Raw genomic sequence first — 23,099 nt, 5'->3', positions numbered from 1 at the left:
GTCGTTACGAAAGAGAGAATGAGGGAGTTGATTCTGATACTGAGTGTTAACTATTATATGGTCAATTCATTTTAGTGTTACAGCTCTGTTGTATTACATGGAAAATTCAGGAGTAAAATAATGACAAGATGCGCGATGTGCCCTTTGTCAAACCATTTTTGGTCGAAATTAAGGCGACGTCGAGAAGCAGAGGAGAGGAAAGCCTTGTTTATCGTACGCGATATTTATAATCAACCCTGCGTCATGACTGCGCGAAGAACAAGCAGCATCGCGGAATTCACTTAAAAAAAACGCTGGTGGCAGCAAGCACTTCATTATTATTATTTTGCTGATGAGGACAGATTACGTAAGTTCAGCTTCAGTTTTGCGAGTTTGAAACCTGCTGCGTTTGTGAGTGTGCCTGGGTGTGCGTGCGTGCGTGCGCGCGCGCGCCCGTGTGTGTGTGTGCGTGTGTGTGCGTGCGCGTGCGTGCGCGTGTGTGTGTGTGTGTGCGTGTGTGTGTGTGTGCGTGTGTGTGTGTGCGTGTGTGTGTGTGTGTGTGAGAGAGAGAGAGAGAGAGAGACAAAGGTATACATCTGCAGACTGTAAAGGCTCGTTAACAGCATCAAACAACGGGCGCATTCACCACCCCCTCCCTACAAATAAGGGAAATACTGATTTTGTATCTCATACATTTTTATACTATTGCACTCTGCGCATGAGCAAAACTTGGGAGTCTATGCTGTGCTCCACCAGTCTGTACTTGGCATGAGTGAAAGTGAGCGCAGCAGTACAGGCAAAGGTAGCTTTTTGAAGGCAGTACAAGAGCGAAAAAAAAAAATCAACCGAACGGTGAGACAGGGTAGGCGTACCCCGTCGATCGCGGCTCTATCTGGAGCCGCTTTCAAGCGAGAATCGTAAGCAAGCCTCTCGTTTTCGCTTCTCGTTATCTGGCCTTGACTCCGCGTATATCGGCAGCGCTTTCCTGGCAGATAGACGCAGGGGCGCCCTGTAGCTGCGGCAGACACGGACCATGGGTGAGCTCCGCCGTGCTACGGGCGGGATGCGCATGCTAGTTCCTGATCTTCGCTTTACTTGCGTAAACTGAGCGTCTGTGAATGAGACTTAGTGGCGCGAGCAGTCTCCGATGTCACTTTGTTATTTTGTTTGACGGGCGACTCTGTGCTCCGTCTCTCTAGCGGTTTGGTACCGCTGCGGTGGACGCTACAGCTCTCCAGCAAATCGGCAGCCGAATGCCCAAGGCGTCCCGCAAATAGTATACCTAACAGTGGTCGGTGACTGGCTTTCGCTTTCCACTTCCGCAGTCGTGGTGACTATTAGGATCCGTCCGCTGATTACCTGGCGAAAGGTGTAGCTTCCACTCCAAGGAGCGCCGGAAATTTGTGAGGGAGAGTTGTTCGAACACCTTGTTAAAATCTACTTCAAGATTGGAGATCTTACGTCCTGAGCAAGATCAGTTCGGTATTGGTGAGCGCTATGTGCGCGCGCCAATCACGGTCACCAGCGATACAATTACTCTTGAGCACGAAAAGCTTTGCGAGCCTGGACCTTGCATTGTGTGTATACTGTCGCGCTACGTATACTATCGACTGCCCCCATGGAGACACTGCGCCGAACCTCACTCAACTCGAGTGAAGTGCGTCGCCGCACTTTTCGACTTGTGCGTCGTGGCGTTTGGAAAAGAAGAGCGAACCGCAGGATGGTCGCCGCAGTCGTACTATGTAGCCGCCTATGGCCATGCTGAGCGCGACAGTATACATCGTCGCGTGTAGAATGTTGCACTCAAGTATGATGACGTGTGACCAAGCGCAAATAGAAAAAAAAACGATAAGCTGAAGGGAGGTGTACTTGCAAATCGCGTGGTTCGTTTGAGTGAAGCCAGTGGAAACAAAAGGGGGTGAATATAGGGAGCACCACACGCGACAAATTTAATTTGTGTGTTCGGATCCCACCGGTGGTGTGGTTGTCTCTTCTTCTATTTTGTGTGGAATTATCTCCTGTTTGAACTGTTACACAACTGATTTTTCCTCCAAATTATCGCTACCCTAACAAAAAAAAAATTACATTTCCCTATGCTTTTATTGGTTCAGTGGCTATTAGCTTTAATAGACGGTGGTAACATATGCGAGATAATATTCCAAACTCCTTCTCGTGCATATTCCTCTTTTCACGTATGAGCGCCTGCACGCACAGGTGTACACACAAGTTTTCGGTACGCGGAGGCCACGAAAATACTTTTTTTTCTTGCATTCTGGAAGCACAGTTTAACATTTAGGCATTATTCACTCGGCAGATGTACAGCAAGGAGTGCAAAACAACACTTTAGTTTGTGACTGTATGTTTAGGCTGCCAAGCAATAAAGATTTTTTGTGGCTTCTGTGTTCCGAAAGCTTTTGTGCACACCTGTACGTGCAGCGCTACCTGCTCGTTATCTGAACCGCAGCGGTGGCCTAGTGGTGTGAGTATCCGCCTCATATGAAGGAGGTCCTAGGTTTGATCCCCAGTACCGCCGTGTACCCACCTGGGATGCAAAGAGTACAAGCTTTCCCTTGACCTGGTGTTCGGCTTCACTGGGGTGAAATGCTTGGGAAATAGGTCTCTGACCCCATCTCGAGTGGACGAAAACGCCTTCTGTCATGGCGCTCTTGGCCACAGGTGCCCTTGCGCCATAAAAATTCATCATCACTATCACGTTAGAATGTGACACGATTCTGTTGTCAGAGGCACGGGCCGCGAAGAGGCTTTGCGGGAGCAAGAGCCTCTTGCGATAGCTCTTCTTCGAGGCTTAAACGAGAACATCGTTGGCCGAAACGCCTCGCCGCGACGTTTCATGGTTAGCTGCTAGCTTTTCTCGTTGTTGATGTTGGTCTTGTGGGACATCTTTGGTCGGGTGCGGCCATTCCATGGGCTGTCAACGGTTCTGTCTGCCTGTGTTTGTCAATCAGTCAAGCTGGACCACTGGTCCAGCTCGGCCATTAGATGCGCCCCAAATAAACTGCAGATAAAGGACCTTATATTTACACAAGAAACGGCACGAGTGGCAGCGCGCATGGTGATAGCCGGTTAAAAAAAAAAACGATGCCGCTTTATGAAAAAGCATGGTCAGCAACGCAAGTCTCAAAGAGCTAATGCACTTCCCTCCGGCTTCAAACTGCCCCATATGCGCTATCACGCCCTTCCCTGTTCTGGCGCTAAGAACTGGCCCCCAAAGTCGGCTGTAAACTGACTCTCTTCCTCCTTAATAGGCGCATGGCCCCATCCTCCATTTCTTTTCATTTTTGTGATTGATGTCCACCCACATCCATCAACCTGCATTTTAGCACATAACTCAGCACCGTAACGTCACGCAGTTCAGTGTGCTTTGCGGTACCCTGAATTATGGTCACAGCTTCAGGTAGGCGCTCATAACAATCTACAGGGAACATAATGCGACCAAGTAAGGTTCCAGACATCACGCGCGCATCGAAAACCACGGCAAATGCAAGAAAAGTGTGGAGTGACATATTCCGTTACTGCGTTTTGCCTCTTCCGCACACGTCCAGTGCAACGGTGGTTGGTACCCCTGGTGGCGGTGCTCGTGGCGGTGGCTCCTTCCTGGGCTGCCGCTCGCTACATGCCAACCTGGGACTCGCTGGACGAACGGCCGCTGCCCGCGTGGTTCGACGAGGCCAAAGTGGGAATCTTCGTACATTGGGGCGTCTTCTCGGTGCCCAGCTTTACCTCCGAGTGGTTCTGGTGGTACTGGCAGGGCTGGGGTGAGCCGCGAAACCCCAAACCTGCCAAGTACATGGCCGAGAACTACCCACCGGGCTTTACGTACCCTGACTTCGCCAAGGACTTCACGTGCGAGTTCTTTGACCCCGACGAATGGGCACGCATACTCCAGGAGTCCGGCGCACGGTGAGACGCGCATGCATACTTTGAGCTAGCGCCACCTGACGTCAGTGGCGTTGCCTGGTTGCAAACTTCACTGAACGTGCTACGCTGCACACATTCGTGCGGGATCGTGGTCCGGCCGCTTGCTGTCTAGACGCTCAAAAAAGTCGAAATTGTGCTTTTACATCAACGTCGGAATGGTGCGCGGTCAGTTGGAGCTGCGTTTGGGACACTCGAGGCACCTCGTTCGGGCGATACGGCAACGCTCGCAGTGCGTATGCTGCGTTCGAGTACTTCGATACCATATGTCATGCGCAGCGACGTACCCGTACGCCGATATGTGGCTGCGTTACTCTAGTTAATGTGAGCACATAACACCTTTAATCTAAGAGAACTTTTCTGAGAGTGCTCTTCTGGACAGCAGGTGCAGCTCCGTGAGGCCAGGCTTACAGCGCTGCTCGTTTCTAAGCTCGACTAATGGTTGGGAAAGGCGCGCTTGCGCCGGCCTAGCTATCGCGCCATCCATCGAGATCCAGCGCGCCAGTCGGTTACGAATCGACTTTGTGTTGAATAAAACTTTTTGAGCAGAATCCCGGTTTCGGTAAACATGTAAAATGATCGAGTAAGTGGTTGAAGACTATTTAAAGTCGTCTTAATCGCTTGAGGCGGTATGTACAAGTTTGGTCAAAAGTTCCCAGGCCACAGGGTCTGTTTTTCATCGGTATATCCTGATACTTCAGATGCCGATAAAGCTATCAGGGTTCTCAGAGATCAGAAAGATACTCCTTCTACCTTGTACAGATATTTTGAGCTTCGGGGCTGTCGTAACTGCCTTACTATACTGCTCAAAAGCCGACCCTGTGGCCTGGGAACTTTTGACCGACCCTGTACACCACTGTGTATACATACTGTATATTCACTCGCATGCTGGTCGAGGCGTCGTATAGATCCGCTCTAACTTCGGGAACCGAAAATGAAAAAAAGTTGGAATGTTGTTTTGGACGACTAGAGGTAAGCTCCGAGCCGCCAACGAGATCATAATGGCGACGAGCACTACGCGCCACATACCGGAGCTGCGGCGCCGCCGTGAGTATACCTCATCGCCGCAGAGTTCCTCTCGCTGCTTTCCCCAGAATCAGAAGCGCTTTTCGGCGACGCCGAGGTCCCGTGTGGTCGCTCAGTTTTTCGACGCCTCCGCATACAACATGGAGGCCCACTTAGAACGCTGCCTGGGATGGTCCTCCAGGTTCGGAAAGCGTGTCCCGCCGCTCGACTGAGCGACTGATAAAAGTTTCGTTTTTGCTACGGGTGCGCGAATATTCGAAAATTCTGAATGGCGAGTAGAATATTCTTCGATTCGCTGGGTGAACCGTTCAAAATTATTTGTAACTAATCGAATGCGTTGTCAAGTTTTCGAATAATTGGCACGAAGTTCTAACAACAGACGTAGTGGTTTTCGTCGACGACTGTTTCAAAAGCAGTGTCCACTCCGATGCCGTACAGCATGCTGCCGCGATCCTGAGCGGAGAAAGTGTTCAGCGCTGCGACGCGGACTATTGGTGCGGCAGCGTTCATAACGCTGGGCCTCAAAGATTGGGCGCACAAGTAGCCAGTACTGGTAAAAAATATTCCGATTCGTATTCAATGTGGTTCTCTCACTGTTCGATTTGTATTGAATTCGGTTTTTAGCTCCACTATACTCGTATTCGATTTGGGTCTGAAAAAAGTGCTAGCGCACCCCTAGTTTTTGCTGCGATGGTCATAGAGCACGGTGATGGGGCTGGCGGGCTCCGCTTTTTTCCTCACATTGTTCTTTTGCGCGGGTGACTTGAAAAAAAAGGGGGGACGCGTGAAACCTTTGCGCAGTAATGGGGCCACCAGCTGCCGTATCCTGTGAAGGCTCGAAGGCGGCCAGAACGCGGGACTTCCCTCAGCAGCGCTGTTGGCGTCTTTCCTCTTCCTTTTCTGGTTTGTGGCCAGCTTTGCGCCTCTGATCAGCGTATTAGTCGACCCCCTGATAGCGTAGTTCAACGAAAAACAGTTCGACCTATATGCGCAAGCAATGTACGGTAGCCAACTCGCAGCTTTTCCTCGAAGTGTGCTACGCGTAGCAGTAACTTAATTTTTTTAAGGCGAATTTACCGTCCTTCTCTGAAACATAGAGGACGCAGTTAATAATATTTCTAATATAACCTGTGCTTTTTTTTAAGTATCACCGCGTATAAGGCGAGACCGAAACCCATCTTTTTATTGGCAGATACGTGGTTCTCACTGCAAAACATCATGAGGGATTCACCCTGTGGCCATCGAATGTGAGCTTCAACTGGAATGCGAAGGACGTCGGACCGAAGAGAGATCTAGTGGGTATGTATCTTATATGCGTCACTGCGTAATGCCAAATAAGGATTAGCTGGCCGTTAAGAGCGAGGTCTGTAAAATAAAAAAAAAAGGAATCAACGTGGAAACTACTCGATTCGTAGTTTGCGCCCTATTTTCGCGTGGGCGGCTGGCAAGGTGCGATAACTAAGTGCAATATTCCTGCGGTCGTTCAACGAAGCGAAGCAGGGCAGCTGTCAGTAGTGCGCCGATCGACCTATCATGAACCGAGCACAAAACGCAACAGTTCGCCGCCCACTTCGTGCAGCAATTTCACAACGTCTTGGCAACGTCTTGCAGACGTCTTGTCCCTAGCTTTCGCGATACGGCAGGCTTCAGTGTCCTTCAATACTTATACTATTTTTGCTCGATACTTCAAGTATCTTCAAGTTTCTTCAAGTATCTTGTTCGCTTAATTCCGGCTGGCATCCGACGCTTTTGCAGCGCTTCCAAAAAAAAAAAGTTGCTCGTTAAAACAACTTAAAATTCCCCAATATACAGGCAATCACAGCTTACTGTAGCTTCACAAATAATGTGCGACCTGCATTTAGTAATCTAGGTTTGGTGTGTAGCGTTGTTCAAGTCGGTCTCCTTCCTGTGCTGCTGCTCAAAGTGTAAACTTTTGACAGCTGCGTCGAGAGAACGGTTTTAACCTTGCTCGCGATGCTCTGAGACGCTGTCAATACACAGTATATCACCTTCGTAAGACTCTCTTGTCTGTAGTACTGACACGCTGAGAACCGTTTCTGCGTTCGACAAATTGCTGAAATTAAACGAGTTGGAGAGTCTGCTTTTCTTGATCTACTGAACTTGACGGCAAAAGCTTTTTGAGATCACATGATCGCTTGATCTTGTTAACTTTGCTTTATGTCACTTAGAGATGATAGCACGCATTAGTTGCTTAAAGTGGGCGCTTCCCAGCCTTTCCTTAAATTTTGTATTCATCCAACAGGTGCGTCCTTTCGAAACAAACCAGTCTGGCATCTAAAAACTGCAGCGCGTCGTTTTCCGCGGCATCTCTTTCATAAATCTGAGGCCTTCACTAGTTTGTGTAATCGCATCATTCATGTCCGGTTCCGGTATTTTCATGAGAATAATCAAGTCACCGTTTACCTGAAGAGGTTCGTCCGGGCCACGAAATTGGACAATGATGCGCCGCAGAGGTGCATGGTGAACTTATACAAGCGTCTTTTATCTGAACAAAACAGACTCCTTTCGCGGAGAGAGCAGCCGAGCTCAGGTGAAATTCCAGTAAGCCTATAAAACCGGCACTGGTTATTCCCTTTTTTTTTTTCGTATGGATGTAGCAAAGAGCTTTGTTCGATTTTCCATGATATTCGCGCTGGTGCGCTTGTTTAGATTACGGAACAGTGTTGTGGATAGTTTCCTGAATGACAATTTTTATTTTTCAATTTGTCGCTTTGCGTTCCTGGTGCGCCTTTGGATGTACAGAAAGGAAAATGCGGACATGTGGTTAAAAAAAAAGCTTTTATGTCGGAGGTCCTGTGTTTCTGCGCGCCTGCCTTGTGCCCTGTGTGCCTTGACTCGTTATGCGCCTTTGTTCGACTCAGAAACATTTATTTAACTCAAGTTAAATTATTACTCTATACTTGGTTAACTGCGACGTTAAAAGTTGTATCGGAAAGCTCGTTGAGTCTTGTACGTTCAGAATGCCTGGCCATAGCATTAGGAATATTATGACACTTGGAACTTATGGACGCATTGCGATGTCATCGTCAGTTCCAAGGTGGTATGGTATGTTTTAGCGTACCGTTACCGCATACCGTTACCCCTACCGCCGGTGGTTTGTATACGCGCTTGAAGCGCGCAGATGCACCGTCAATCACCAGCGCGGTAACGGTGTACTAAAAATTACATTCTTTATTTTGGCTGCCATGCCAACGTCTTCCGCGACGTTTCTTAAATGTGGATTATTTTGCGATAGCGAAAATGGTTTTTCCGGACCATGCCGGGCACGTTCTAACCAACAAGCTCAGCATCAAAGTGATACAGCCTGCATAACCACTGCAGACCGTTAAATGCTTTCGAGAAACATGTGGACTAAGATCACAGCGATGAGCCTCGCATTTTTTAGTGTTTCTATACGTGTGCACTATGCAGTCTGTGTTGGCTTTATAGGTGCCCTGCAATAAAGAGCCTTCCATTTCTGCAGGAGACCTGGCCAACGCGATTCGGTCCAAGACCAACCTTGTTTTCGGCGTCTACCATTCCTTGTTTGAGTGGTTTAATCCCTTATTTCTCGAGGACAAGAAAAACAACTTCACCACCAGCTACTTTTCAGAGGTAGGCTGATAAAGTATATTGCTTACAAGGGTAGAGGGGTGGGACAGCTGGGTGCTCATGCTTTTTTAAAACAGCGCTAAAAACACGGTCGACGACTCAAAGGGACACTCGCGGCCTGGCTTTCAGCTGCGTTTATTGCGGAAATTTCCCACATAGATTGGCTTGATGTTCGGCGTCTGGAAAAGCGGTCACAATGCGCAAGCAAGAAAGAGAACTGGGGCCGTATTCTATAAGCTGTCCATTTCATAATGGTGATTTCGCGTCCGTCTGGTCCTCTGTCATTGGTCACTTAGATATACCCGCGGCTTTCAAGTGTCCGTGAGACCCAGCCAGTGGGTAGAAGGTGGCCGGACCTCACCGTTGGCTGCATACCACAGCTAATGGCGGTCAGTGTAGGCAAGACCGGTCCTTCTGCCTTCTGCTGACAGAGCGCTGCGGTGCACCTCACCATTGGCTGCATATTGCATCGAATTTCAGCCAATGGTAAGGTCCGGTAGCCAACCACCAAATGGCCGGGCAACTTTCCACAGATGCTTGAAAGCCGCGGGGTATGTCTGAGTGACCACTGACAGAGGGCCAGACGGACGTGATATGACCATTCTGAAATGGGCAGCTTATAGAATACGGCCCCTGACGTTAATCACATGTTTCAGGTCGTGCCAAGTACGCAAGTTCCTTCTCCGATAATGCACAGATCACCTTTAGCACGGCGGTTCTTTCTGCTTGTCGACAATTTTCCTCGTGGTGCGGTCCTTGCTTCTCTGTCTGTTGTGCACTTATCGAACAATGGCTTTGCTCTACTGTTTGCATTTATTTGTGGATTCTATGCAATATGTAGCGCTATGCTGCATTTCCAGCTGAGCATGTCTTTTTTTCGCGTTACGTAGACCTATCATTAAGGCAAAGCCCCGTTTCACCCACTTATTTTTTTTTAAACAGGTAATGGTAGTTCATTACCCCGTCATTCAGTGCAATCAACAAATCAACCCCAAAATAAATTTGTTGATTGTACCGAAGGACTGATTAATGCGCCACCATTATCTTGTGGAGAAACGTACGTGGGACAAACGGGGCTTTGCCTTAATGATAGGTCTAGATAACGCAAAAAAGGCATGCTCAGCTCGGAATGTTAACATAGCGCTACATTGCATAGGGTGCTCAAAGAAAGAGAAACAATAGTGCAAAGCCATTGCTCGATAAGTGTAGGACAAGCAGAAAAGCAAGGATCGCACCACAAAGGAAGTTATCGAAGCCCAATGAATCGTGGTGCTGGGTGATCTCTGCGTCAGCCTCTCTCCCTTGCATTATCGGAGAAGGAGCCTGCTTACTATAGCACAGCCTGCAACTTGCGCATAAGATCAGTGGTCTCATTTGCTTGCGCATTGTGCCCCCTTTTCCAGCTGCTGAACATCAAGCCCTTGTGTACCCGTGAAATTTCCGCAATAAACGTACCTGAAAGCCACAGCCGTGCGTGCCCTTTGGTGTCTTCGTCAGTGTCTTTTGGGCTGTTAAAAAAAAAAACAAATTGCGATTTCTCTCTTGTCATGCCACGACTGTTATCGTGTCACGATTTCAATCAGGCATGCAAAGCAAAAAAAAAAAGAGGGTCGGTTCAGTCCATAGATTGGGGGGGATAGGGACGCGCTGGTGCGAATATGGATGTCTGCTGAGGAACCTTTACCTGCAGGGAGAATATGTCCTGCATTAATAATAGCGTAAAACTTGACGGTACGCTTACCCTTCTGGTAATGCAAATTGGAGCGACAGCTGGAGTCGCGCGGAATGCTGATGCCAGTTGGAGTGTTAAGTACGGGTGTGGGAGCTCTGTTGCATTTCTGCCGCTGCCCTCGCATTAGCGTCACGGCCAAGCGCCAGTGTTCGCTGAATGCCTTTTAAATGAGAGTGCTGGGGCAGCGGTGTAGGAGGGTAGGCGGGCGTCCGGCGTGACAGGCGCAGCGAGGGAAGTCTGCTCGAGGCAGGCCAGTGGAAGGAAGAAAGGAGAGGGAGTAGAGCGCGGATGACGCCGAAGGCGACGGTTACAACGTGATTTGACCGAACGCTGCCCCCACACATCTGTAGCTGTAAAAAAAAAAAAGGTAATAATAAAGGACGTCGCCATGAAAGGTACGCAGGGACACTTCCCGCGAGATTTCATGCGTTTCCAGCTCTGGGCTCTCGAGAGTGCGCGGTTGCCGTTGTCGCTTCCTTTCTTTATTTTTTCTCGATTTTATCACTTTTGCTTTCTTTCGTGCCGAAGCAAGTTTGGTGCAAGGCGCTTGACGCAAAGTGCGCGCGGATAGGAGAGAGGACACGGAGCTGCGAACCCCGACCTCGAATTTATCTCGTTGCAGTGAGATTGTATGTTGCACCATAGTTATCTCTTTTCACCCTTGCCCCTTTAAAAGTCTACGACGGTCGCACCGGCTCCAGTTAGCTCTGTCTGACAGTTCACATACGAGTATAACCGCGAGGGTCTCAGTTGTTCCACTCTCAGTTGATGAATTGAAAAAAAAAATTAATAGGCGGTGTAGCATGACTAAGCGCGGAATATCGTGCAGTAGCACCATTTACGGTGGGCCTACGTGCTGTGAATGCGAAAGCTTAGTTTAGTTCAGTTTATAGTTGTTTAACGACCCAAAGCGACTCAGGCTATGAGGGACGCCGTAGTGAAGGGCTCCGGAGGTCTCGACCACCTGGGGTTCTTAAACGTGCACTAAAATCGCACAATGCGAAAGCATTTTGACCTGAAGGCCTTTACGTTAAAGACCTTAACCATAAATTCCTTTGACCTAAAGGCACTTGACGTAAATACCTTTACCCGGAAGGCATTTGCATGAAGGCCTTTGACCTAAAGACCTTTACCTGGAAGGCATTTGCCATGGTCTTTACCCTTAAGGCATTTACGTTGAAGGCCTGCCAGGGGGGCACAACTTGCAGGTTGCCCACAACCCGGAGGGCAAGTGGCCTGCCTGCCACAATGCACGCTTCAGCTACGTATGCCAGAAATCGGAAAATGCTCCTAGCAGTGCTACTGCACTAAAACATAAAACATGCACACAACACGCATCAAGAACCGCAGTCTCTCGATTACAGAGAGATTTGGCATAGAGCGATCCGCTACCGCAAATCAGTTCCTAGAGGAGGCAGCTGCTCTGCGCAGATGGCCCCGAGGGGCGCACGTCTGCTACTGCGCAGGAGCAGCTGGGTCCCCGTGGCAGCGACAGCGGATCACGCAGCGCTAAATCTCTCTCTTACCGCACAGAAATGTTCGGCAGGCAGTAAGCATTAATTTTGCTCCTTTCGTCTGCGAGCCTAGCGGGGTATGTACGGTGTGAACAAAAAAGGGACTGTGCGTTTCGCATGCGTATATAAAAATAAAAAGATATAGAATTGCATGTTTAGAAAGAGCACGGCTATACCTGGCCCAACACATACCACATATCCACGCGAGTCATGGCTGCGAGTAACATCTGTTACTCGGGATATTTGCAGTGACTCGCAAGTTTCAGAGGAGAACGCAGCGTGCAGACAGGACACTGGAGATAGGGCAGGCACAGCAAGGCGCTGCATGCTCATCCTGTCCGTTCTAGCCAGTGTCCTTGCTGTGCCTTGTTTTCTTCCGCCATTCGGCGTGTACCAGGCAAAATTAATGAAGGCAAATGAATTCTCAAGGAAATTAAGGGAATACTTGTTGGCGTCCTTTGAGAAATAAATCAGTTTGCTGAGCCAATTTTGCTTGACATTTTCAAAGCACAGTTTACTCGCAGCGTAACGCGTCAGCTGAAAAATCCTAACTGTTCATCTGTGATGACAGTAGTGGAACGCCGTCTAAGCGCCGGTGCGCTTACATTTTCTTTTCTTTTTTTTTCTGGGAACAGGTAAGCACAGCCACGCCTCTTCTTTGTCGTTTTATGAACCGATTAACGGACGCAGGCGTGCTTCAGGACTCAATTTGACTTCCGGCATATGGGCTATTGCCCGAGAAAGTGTCGCGTTTCAGCACTGGCGACCAGGCTTTGATACCTACTCTCTGTCCAGGGAAAAACGCTCGTAGAACTTCGTGAACTGGTAGAGCGGTACAGGCCCGAGATCGTCTGGTCTGACGGTGACCCAGCTCCTGCAGAATACTGGAAGAGCCGGGAGTTCCTGGCCTGGCTCTACAACGACAGGTACAGTTGTCACGGCCGTGTTCACAGTGCTCATTCGCGGGCATCCGTGATTTCCGCTTTCTTGTGTTGCGCAGCCCCGTGAAGGACACTGTCGTGACTAACGACCGCTGGTGCCAAGGCTGCCAATGCAAGCACGGCGGCTACTTCACGTGCGACGACCGTTACAACCCAGGTAATTTAGATGCACTCGGTGCCACTGACAAGGTGTCGTCTGCTATGACTGTGGGATCTTGTGCAACTCTGTTGCACTGGAGAAGTTTGTCTCTGTCGTTTACGTTTTTACGTTTTTATGTCCGGGATTTAAAAAAAATACTGTGCGCAAAATACTTGCCTAATCGAGAGCAGACACCGCTCACAAGGTAGAATATTATTGCCTAAGTTGTTTGAAATCCAAATAAACATCGGCACTTGCCTGTATTTGGTGGAATTAGCGAGAAACTGTTCTCGGCTACGAGCGCAGTTTTTCCAGACGCGAGCCAAGCAGCCGGTCTCACAGGCTGCGCCTACTGCCGGACGGCGCAGCTTGTGAGACCGGCTTAGGGTGCCTAAATGTCCCAATACAAGTGAGTGCAATGGATGGGTAAGAAACTGAGCAGACGCGGTCAATGACACAGCGTCTTGGTTTCGCACGTTTTGAAGAAACAACGATTATCAGCAACTGTAATAAAATATAAGCACTTGCCTGTTCATCTCGGTATACCTAGATGAACACAAACTGTTACCCAAGCAAACATGGTCCCTCATAGCCTGAGTTGCTTTGGGACGTAGAACCCTATAAACCAAAGCAAGCAAACATGAAATCATTTATTCAGTCGTTATGAAAACACAAGTTACCAATATTTCTGTTAATGGGTGCTTGAACATTATTGACCTTTTTGAAAGTAGACATCTGTGTTAAATAGATTACTGTAATTGACAAAACAGTTGTGCCTGCATATATACATAGTTGCAGAATTCAGTCTTCGAAGCTAAACTTTCGCGGAACTTTATATTCTGGCTCTGTTACACAAGGCTGACTCCAGCACAATTTTTGCTTCCGTGGCCACTAGAATGAGGGCTCGGAATTTGGCGAAGATGAATTCGGAGCCTCACTCTGGCATACGCAGCAGTCAACATTTTTCTTATTCGCTCTTTGTGAGCCATGCAAGTCGTCACAGAGGGCTTGTCTATCTCTTCAAGCTATGCGACCAAAGAACGAAGTGGCGACTTCATGGTGAAAAATGTGCCGGTACACCACGAATTGACGGCTGTAAAAGGCTGTTCATAGTTTTTCAGTGTTTTCAGTACATCCCTGCTGGGATATATGAGGTTTTGTCCATCCCTGACGTATTCCTTGAGTGCAGTGAGGGAAGCATACTCATCGTCGGTGCTGCCAACGAGAGCAGCCTTGCACTGCGCACAAGTTATGAATTTTAGAATTCATCTCAAAATAAAACCGCCAAGGTAAAACAAGATACGGCACTCGGTTGACGTGAGCTCTTCAATGAAGAGGATTTCCAAATCATTGATTTCATCGACTTCGTTTTCTGTACCTTCCTTCTTGGCGTGTGCAAGCAGATCGACAAGGCATTCACGGTCATCAAGTTCGTAACTTGTCGACCTGAGAGTATGAAGAAAGTGGCTGGCGCTGATGAGTCGAAGTGCACACTTCAAGTCGTACGCAGTGGGCACTGGCTTTATGAGTCGCACCGCAGAAAAGAGGGTTTCTAGGCAGTCTTGCAACAGCCTGCTCGTCAGAAGGAATTCATACCTTTCACTGCCAAGAAGCACTTCGTGAAGGCGAAGGACAGCCGTTGTTGCAATTAGGACCCCTGCTGGCGATGGCTTCCACTGAGATCCAGTGCCCATTTTCAGTTCTCTAATCGTGCCTATTGCCATACGCAGTGTGTCCAAGGGGGCATGATATTTAGTCATATTTCTGCGGCTTAGCGCCATGGTGGAATGACGCGATGACATAAGGGCGTACCACCTAGAAACGAAAACGAAGTCCAAACCACGCTGTTGCTTCGGCCTCTGATTCAATCACTCCTTCTTTTATTAGGAACCGAATAGCTGGCGGGGCTTCGCGGAAGAGCTGGACAGCGACTCTAACTTTCATCTTGGTGAAGTGTCCACCCCTAATGTGGACTTCTGATAAATCTGGTGCTACCTTAAGTTAATTGGCAGCGTCATAGTCCAAGACGGCTTGTACATGCTCTAGTTTCACCTTCGAGGAAGTCAATCCGTTCTTGCTTACTGTATCATCACTGAGCGTGAAAACTTTAGAGCTTAGAAGCTGTCCTTGCAGGTTCTTAAGGACATGTGCTGGGTCAGAGATGAAAAAAAGTTCCTTCCTGTCTAAGGTTGGAAGGAGTATTGAGAACGAAGTTGTCGAATAGCGGTGACTCGAAAAGCCAAATTCTCTCCATATAGCGCGGTTTGCTGCACCCATCTCACAGGTGACTACCCGTACTCTTAGAGAAATCCGGCTGCATATCTGAGCTATTTCCAGGACATATGTCTTGAGTACAGAGCCATCCACGTGCCTACCAGTAAATTCATAGGCTATCACCCCACCTAGCATAAACACCAAAGCATGGTTGGCTGCCTCTTCAGGCTTCGATGGCAAGGTCGTTCCTCCCAAAAGCACGTATTCTCCACGGTCGAGTTCAAATCCGGGTGCTATCTCCATTTCATCTAGAAAGAGAACACAGTCTTTTTCCGCGTCCTCCATTCCCTCTGCTTTCGACCCCATTACGTCGATCACTTCATGCAGGATACCTGGCAGAAACTTCAGGCTCTGAATTCTTCTTGCTAACGTTCTGCTTGATGGGAGAGGGTAGCCAATCTTTTTGAGCGTTTCATACCCAGTGGTTCCACATGCAAATTTAATTTTTAGGCCTTGCTTTACTGTTTGCGCTCACCATGAATTGCCAGGATTGTTTTTCCGAGGAAGGGCAAGAATTTGGTCTTGATTTAAAAACTTCGCGTATTTCGTGAGAAATTAGCTGCCTCTTTCTGCAGCTTGCGATTGTGCTTCTGTAGTTTTTTGACACTGTTCTTAGATTATTCGTGGTGTTGTTTCAGCTTATTATTAGCTGCTGTGAGATCTACTAGCTATCTTCTTCCTCAGCTCTGCTACCTCAGAATCAAAGGGCTGGGTCGCACGAACTACTGCAGTTTCTTGTGGCCGTACATCCGTGGTGGTCGAAGTAAGTTGCTCATTAGAATTGCTGCTTGCTGTACCCACCAATGTCTCATTCATCACTCCGTCAGACGATGAATCTGCTGGAAGATAGTCTTGCGTGTTTAAGGGAAGGACGTTTCTCACTTCTGGTGAAGAACCTTGTGCGGCAGCGTCATCACTGAGTAATGCAGGCACATGCACAGTTCGGTCCCTTGGTGGCCTTGGCTCTTTAGCAAGTTCTGGAAGCAATTAAATAAGCGAAAATAGCACATTACATATTTAAAATAGTTGTCCTTTTGCAAAACTCCGAAAGTAAGCTTTTCTGCATTGCAAAGGACCCTTCACCATGGCGGCCCGTCCTAAACGTCACGTGCAGCTGTTTTTCACCCCCTTCAACAAAAGGAGTGGCTAGGCAAAGCTGGTGCTAATCCCTTTATTCCGACAGCGTGTCGTGTAAAGGAAAGGAACGCGGCATTATTCAGGCTATATATGTCTGCAGCATTGCACCTTTTTTTTTTTTACCCCAAAGCTGGTTTGGCGGTCAGTGTGAAGGAATTTTGTTGTGCCAAGAAGCTGGCCTCCAAAGTTTTGAAAAGCTTCCGTAGAAGACGCGCCAGAAAATTTAATATGCATGCTCACCAACCACTTCCTCACTCAACATTTTCAAATGTAGACGACGAGGAGATAAGCAACAAGGCAACAAACACCAAGGTTAACAGGTATCTGACCTCTGAATGGGAACACCGGTGGAACAGCATTGGGCTTGAGCTTCTTCCATCCGTCCGCGCGGTTTTATTCGAAGCTTTTGTCTTTGAAATGAGCCTGCAGATGAATTTTTTCTTGGAATTAGCCCCACATTTCCTGCTCGAGAATGAAAACAATGAACAAAGCACGCAAGAAAACAAAGTAGTCCAAATATATAAGTCGAATTACTCGAATGAGCGCCCCAATCTGCACATAACAACATATTCTGTTTTCTCATTTACTGACTTAAAGCAGCGTCGTTGGACGAAGCATCGGGCTAACAGTCAGCGCACGCTACCCAACGCTACATACGTGTCACAAACTAAAAAAAAAATCGTAAGTAAATTAATCTGTATTGGCTCCTAGACGACCCAGGTGCACAGTAATCGCAACAGCGTATGTGCCTTCGTTTGTTCCCGTCCTCTGTGCCTTGATTCGTGCCGGGCGCGGTTCGCTGACCAGCGCCTCGTAAAGGCAATTATTTTCTAATGAACAGAAGCGGCGAAAGCACGTTTGGTACGCAATCACGAGCTAAAACATTGTGACATGCAATTTCGGATGCAAACAGGCAAGCGACAGGCAATGGCCAGTTCGGCGCTGAAGCGTGCCTTTTTTTTTTTACGCCGAGCAAAACGAATAGTGCGGAAATGGCATCTGACCAATAAAAATGTTGTGCTACACTTAGCTGGCTAAACGCAAAAGCGGTAAATCGCAACAAAAACAGCACTGAACCAAGATGCGGCACTTACACTACAGGCACATGAGGAGTTTGTCGGTTGCCACTTGTCACGTTTAATCCGGACCAGCCACAGAAGCCTCCTTTTCGGGTCTCTTGGCAAGCGGAACATCTCGAATGGTTGGAGCGCTGAGGAACACAACATCCACGGCAGCATTGCACGGCGATGAAAGGCGCGCGAACGCAGGCGCGGAGCAGTGACGCCCGCACGACAGTAGAGCGGCGAGGTCGACGCGGGGAACGCAATGGCGGAGGGAGCACGCGAAAACCAGGTTAGGCGGCGTCGAGTGGTTCAAAGGGTTACTTCACCCTAAGCGGGGGCGCGCGCATCGAGGCACCCTACCCTTCTCTCTCTCTCTCTCACACACACACACACACACACACACACACACACACACACACACACACACACACACACACACACACACACACACACACACACACACACACACACACACACACACACACACACACACACACACACACACACACACACACACACACACACACACACACACGCACGCACACACACACACACACACACACACACACACACACACACACACACACACACACACACACACACACACACACACACACACACACACACACACACACACACACACACACGCACGCACGCACGCACGCACGTACACGCACACGGGTTCACGTAATTCGGCAGCCCGGTGAAATATGTCGGTCGGCTCCGGGAGAGTGAACAAGAAAGGCAGATTGGGCGTGTTGGAAATGCTCCATAATATTAAAACAGCGCTCAGCAACAAGGACCAAGAACGAAGACGTTCCCTTCGTTCTTGGTCCTTGTTGCTGAGCGCTGTTTTTAATATTATAGAGTGAACAAGGCTGAACGGAGCGGCGGCGAGACGCGCTCATGTACGCGCTACGCCGAGCCACCTGGTAATGTTAACACAGCACGTGAGAAGCGCTGGTTCCGGCTACGATCAGGGCATGGCATAGCAGCATGAATGCCTGAACGTCAAAGTACACGGCATATTAGGACATTTAGCAGCGCCGCCGCGGTGTTATGTAGTGCAGTGGCATTACGGGACGACACTCAATGACAGTGGGTGCGATCGACTTAAAAAATTTGTTTCGCCTAAGGCAAAAATACCCCTATATACCCCGATAGCAATCGCTGAGCATAATTACATTTATATTATCTATGTAATGAGCCACATTTTGTATTTTTCCTAGGATCATCTCAGTATAGAATTTAACTTTGAATATGTGGCAAACTGCACTTTTTTACAACTTCCGATTTTGAAGCGAGAGCATTACTTAGCTCGTTGTGCGAAAACCCCGCCTTCGCCAGAAAGCCGTGGCAGAAACACGGCTCGCGAAATACATTATCACCTCTTCTGGATACTACAGCGACAGGTCATCACAAGGCAGGGTTAGATCGAGAAAGGAAAGTTGACTTTCCCGGTGAATCGAAACAGGTTTGGGGGCGTCCCTCCTCATCACTGCCGTGGCTGCACAATACCCTCTCAGCTGGATAACAAAGCAGACTCAAGACGGGGGCGGGTGGTTGGCTAGGCCCCTCCCTCACGTGCACTTGGTGAGGGCAATGTGTTATACAGGAAAACTAGGCAACGGATCACCGTCCGACAGACAATGGGGTACGTAGTACATGTACGCAGTGGCGTGTCGGAAGTGCGATGCCTACTGTCGTATTCATGTAAACGCGGCTTATGTAGTCTTCATCTGAAGTTGAATCACTCGCGTCTACATTATCAAGCGAGACAGCAAAGCGTGGCCGGTGGCGGCAGTTCACTGCCGACGGAGTACGAGACTACAATCCAACACAGCGAAATGTGCGAAGCGATCTGCTGCAGTGAAACAGCGTTCACCTCCCAAGCCCCTGACAATTCAGTGACACACTCAGTGACAAGTATAAATGATCTCGCATTTGCGCATCATAAAAATGGCTTATATGTTCGAGTTCAAACATTTTTGCCAAGTAGTACATGCCACAGAAAGCTGATGAAGCGTGTCACATTGCTCACGAATGTCTTCTGCGTTTTTTGACAAAATTGTAAAAATGGTGTATGCGGGAGGAGCGAGGTTTCATCCTCAGTGCCGCCGGGCACCCATTGGTGATACAATGAGTACAAGCTTTCCCTTGGCCTGGTTTTCGACTGCGTTGTGGTGAAATGCTTGAGAAATGGGTCTTTGGCCCCACCTTGAGTAGACGAAAACACCTTGCGCCACGGCGCTCTTTAGCCACAGATGTCTTTGCGTCATAAAAAATTCATAATCATCAACTGTAAAAATTGCACTTGTTTAGCTGCAATAAAGAACTAAAAATATGAAAAAAGAATTGCTGCTGTCAGTTTATTTTTCTGATACTAAAATACAATGGTTTTACATTATTCAAGAAAAATTTCACGTTTAGAAAAAGTGACTCATTTTTCATTTTTTAATCAGAACTAGTTTTGCACTCGTCTGGCCGCATGACCGTAACATTTTTTTTTTTTCACCAGATATATGGCCGGAAAGTGCTTTAGACAGCGCGTCAAAGCGTCATAAATTTTCTGGAAGAAATCGGGTTGGCTCGAGCGCAAACTGTTGTGCGTTTTGCATGAAATCATCCTGCGCTGACCGTGCCCAAGTCGGAAGTCGCCCAGGAGCACGGACTGTTGGGCGAGTTGGTGCATTGCAAACACGTACGAGCGCACAAAAACACAAACACACGAAGAAAGAGACTGAGACACCACTAGCGCTTTGGCCGCTCAGTTCGACGATGTGCACAACGATGCAAACAAAAAGAACATAGATATCTCGAATTACGTGACTACATTGCTTTCCCTTCCTTTCTTTTTGTTTTGTGTCTATGATGGCTCAATACAGTCTCCGCCTGAACTGGCTTTCGGTAGCGTGCCTGTCAGCGCAGATCAGGACCGCCCGTTCCATGTACTGGAGGATTGTGCTGATAGTGGCATCAGACGCTCACTTCAGAACGATGGGTGGGCACGCTTCGTTCGTACAAAACGCGTTTGGCAGCGCTGTATACAGTACGGTAGCGCAAGACCGCAACACGTTTCTTTTTTTTTTCATATTTCGTGGGGTTTCTCTAACTCGTGAAAGAAAGGATCACGTAGGAGATACGATGCTAAAAAAACTGGATATGTTGTTTTTTGGAACCCCTATTTACTTCTCAAAGGACTTAACCGTAAAGTGAACATTAAAAATGTTTCAAAATTATTCTTACGTAATTTACTAATTAAGCGGGATTTAATACTCTGAGGAGTGCTATGCGACGGAAAACATTATGTCCTTGGTTTCACTGAGCTGCAGTGTACCATTTTTTTAAATCCTTGGTGCAAGTTACGTGAAACACCCTGTATATAGACAATTCACATGAGAAGCCCCCTCTCCTATCCCCTTCCTCTGGAGGCAGATGCCCTGCTCCTTTGGATTCGTACGTGACTGTGCACGTTACCTTAGCTGTCTGATCCATGTTCCTGGCGGCAACCTTGGAGCGAAGGTTGACAACGCTGCTGCTTCAGCGAGCTGCAGAGGGAAGTGCATGCGCTCAGCTCTTTTGCTCAAGAGCCTCATACTTCGTGCTTGCTTGTTTCTTTTCTTTGAAACACTCAGGTGTGCTGCAGCCACACAAGTGGGAGAACTGCATGACTCTGGACCGCCAGTCGTGGGGCTACAGGAGAGATGCTGCTCTAACCGACATCTTTTCCATACAAGAGCTCATCACCACGCTTGTCGAGTCAATCAGGTACGGCACTGTTTTGTGCGACGCTGCGTCCTGTTCACGTGTTCTTTTAGCTGCATTTTTTACAGCGATAGCTGTAAAAAGGCGCGCTTCCTGGATTTAACGTCGTCGTCGTCGTCGTCGTCGTAGTAGTAGTAGTAGTAGTAGTAGCCGGAGTAACCGGAGGGTGGTTGCTAGGGGGATCATCCGGAGGGTGATTACTCTGGAAGGAGAAGTGTATGGGAAAAGCGGAAGAATGAGCAACGGGAGAGTGATGCCACGAAGACCACCAGGAATGCGGTTACTGTAGAAGGAAGCGGAAGAGGGTTATTGTGGAAGGAGGAGCAGGGTATGGCGAGAGCTGACGCATGCACAACGGGGGGGGTTGCCGTGGAAGGAGGATGAGGAGGCTTAGTCAAGATTTCGTAACCGGAAGGTGGTTGCCATGGAAGCAGTAGGAGGAGGGTTACTTTGGAAGGTGGAGGTTATATCGATAACGGAAGAATGAACAACTGGGGGGCGGTTACCATGGGAGGAAGAGGAGGAGAGTCGCTGTGGACGGTAGAGTATGGACCTCCTGCATGTTTGTAAACAAACGAGGTGGCGCTGCAGTCGCTAGCGAGCTCGTGGTAGGCAAAAGGTCGGGGAGTGGCGTCGCGGATAGGTGTTGTGCGCGGGTTTTCAAGGCTTGTAGGCGCGTTTCCAGTTTCTGCGAATCATAGCAATGGTCGATGCTTCCAACTTAGTAATTTGTCGAAGTACACGAGCTCGCGTTGTCCACGTGCGGCCTATAAAGAGAAATAGTTTGCCACTGGGTATTGTATATATGGTTAGTAGTAAACATCTAGAAAGCGTTCCTGCCGTTTATTTATGCGCTAGGCATTGAATAAAACAAGTTTTGACACTCTGCACTAGCCGGAATGATTTTACTTCGGGACAGCAGTGAGGGGAAGTGCTGGCGTTGTTTCGTCGGAGCAGACATGCGCTCATCGTCTGCTAGCTGACATACGTACGTGTCGCGCTGCGCGAAATGTGGGGACAGCGTCGTGTTCCCGATCTCCTGTCTCGCTTAGCGCTGTTTTTAGCCGCATGACCACGCACCAGCCAGGCCGACTTGTCCTCTTGTTAAGCTGGTCAATTTGGTGAAAATTTTTGATTTCTAGAATTATTTTCTTTCCTAGCCCTGAAGTCTAGTTTCGTGACGAAAAATTATAGCAAAATATTGAGTACAAATTTATAAATTACGCTTTTTAGAAGTGCGGTCGTCAAAAATTGTGAGGTAATTTCTTTGATTTCAGTGCCGCATTTCTTTGACCAAAGCGAAAGCGAAGATGCCATAAACGAGGGAATAAACTTTAAGGTTCGTTTTCTGACCTCTCACATTTTCTGCGACTGGACCACTCACCTTCGTAATTCGCATGAAAATCAAATGATTCCATTTGTCGCAAACTATTCCTGAGACGTTGAGGAGCGTAATAAATCTCTCGATTTTTTTCCCTACACGTGAGTACTTTGTTAGTTATTTATTGTAAGAAACGTTTTCATGTAACTATGCATGCATAAGTACTGATCATATAGAAAAAGAACTAATCGCGTCATCATACAGAACAGGGCTTTATGCACATGCTGGCGTAAACAATCTGCGCGCTATCTACTCAATTATTTGAGGCCTAGCTTGGGGGGACTTGACGACGGTGTTAATTATATTTACCCAGAACTGCACCAGGTATAGCTATAAATAAAAGGAATGACTGAAACTAGCGTAGGAATTTCATATTTGCACCAAGTTTAGTTACATATTGCATGCATGAAGAACGAAAACACTTTTCATGCCGCGTCCCCTCTCAATCTCGCCACGTGTCTGTTAGTAGCACGCCTGCGGCTGCTTCTTTCCAAACAAGCTTCGCGATCATGTATTACCTCATGAAACATGACACATGCATGATGCAATGAAAAAGCATATGGCGTTTAGCACACTTAAGGTACGCTATTCTAAGCACA

The 23,099-nt window shown here is 48.1% G+C and overlaps 1 protein-coding gene across 1 annotated transcript in view; it reads left to right on the top strand.

The window, feature by feature from the left end:
• The first annotated feature begins 896 nt into the window (after nucleotides 1-896).
• LOC144114384 (alpha-L-fucosidase-like) overlaps nucleotides 897-23,099 on the top strand; it is a 32,658-nt gene continuing 10,455 nt past the window's right edge. The window contains exons 1-7 of the mRNA XM_077648080.1: nucleotides 897-1,016; nucleotides 3,543-3,900; nucleotides 6,134-6,240; nucleotides 8,426-8,556; nucleotides 12,595-12,725; nucleotides 12,800-12,897; nucleotides 20,990-21,122. Of these exons, the coding sequence (XP_077504206.1) occupies nucleotides 1,013-1,016; nucleotides 3,543-3,900; nucleotides 6,134-6,240; nucleotides 8,426-8,556; nucleotides 12,595-12,725; nucleotides 12,800-12,897; nucleotides 20,990-21,122 (962 nt within the window). The 5' untranslated portion in view covers nucleotides 897-1,012. The remainder of the gene's footprint in view (nucleotides 1,017-3,542; nucleotides 3,901-6,133; nucleotides 6,241-8,425; nucleotides 8,557-12,594; nucleotides 12,726-12,799; nucleotides 12,898-20,989; nucleotides 21,123-23,099) is intronic.

Source organism: Amblyomma americanum, chromosome 1 (genome assembly GCF_052857255.1).
Source record: "Amblyomma americanum isolate KBUSLIRL-KWMA chromosome 1, ASM5285725v1, whole genome shotgun sequence".
In the NCBI taxonomy this organism is placed as follows: domain Eukaryota; kingdom Metazoa; phylum Arthropoda; class Arachnida; order Ixodida; family Ixodidae; genus Amblyomma; species Amblyomma americanum.
The sequence above is the reverse complement of the archived record's forward strand: the minus strand, read 5'-3'. Positions and strand labels throughout refer to the sequence as shown.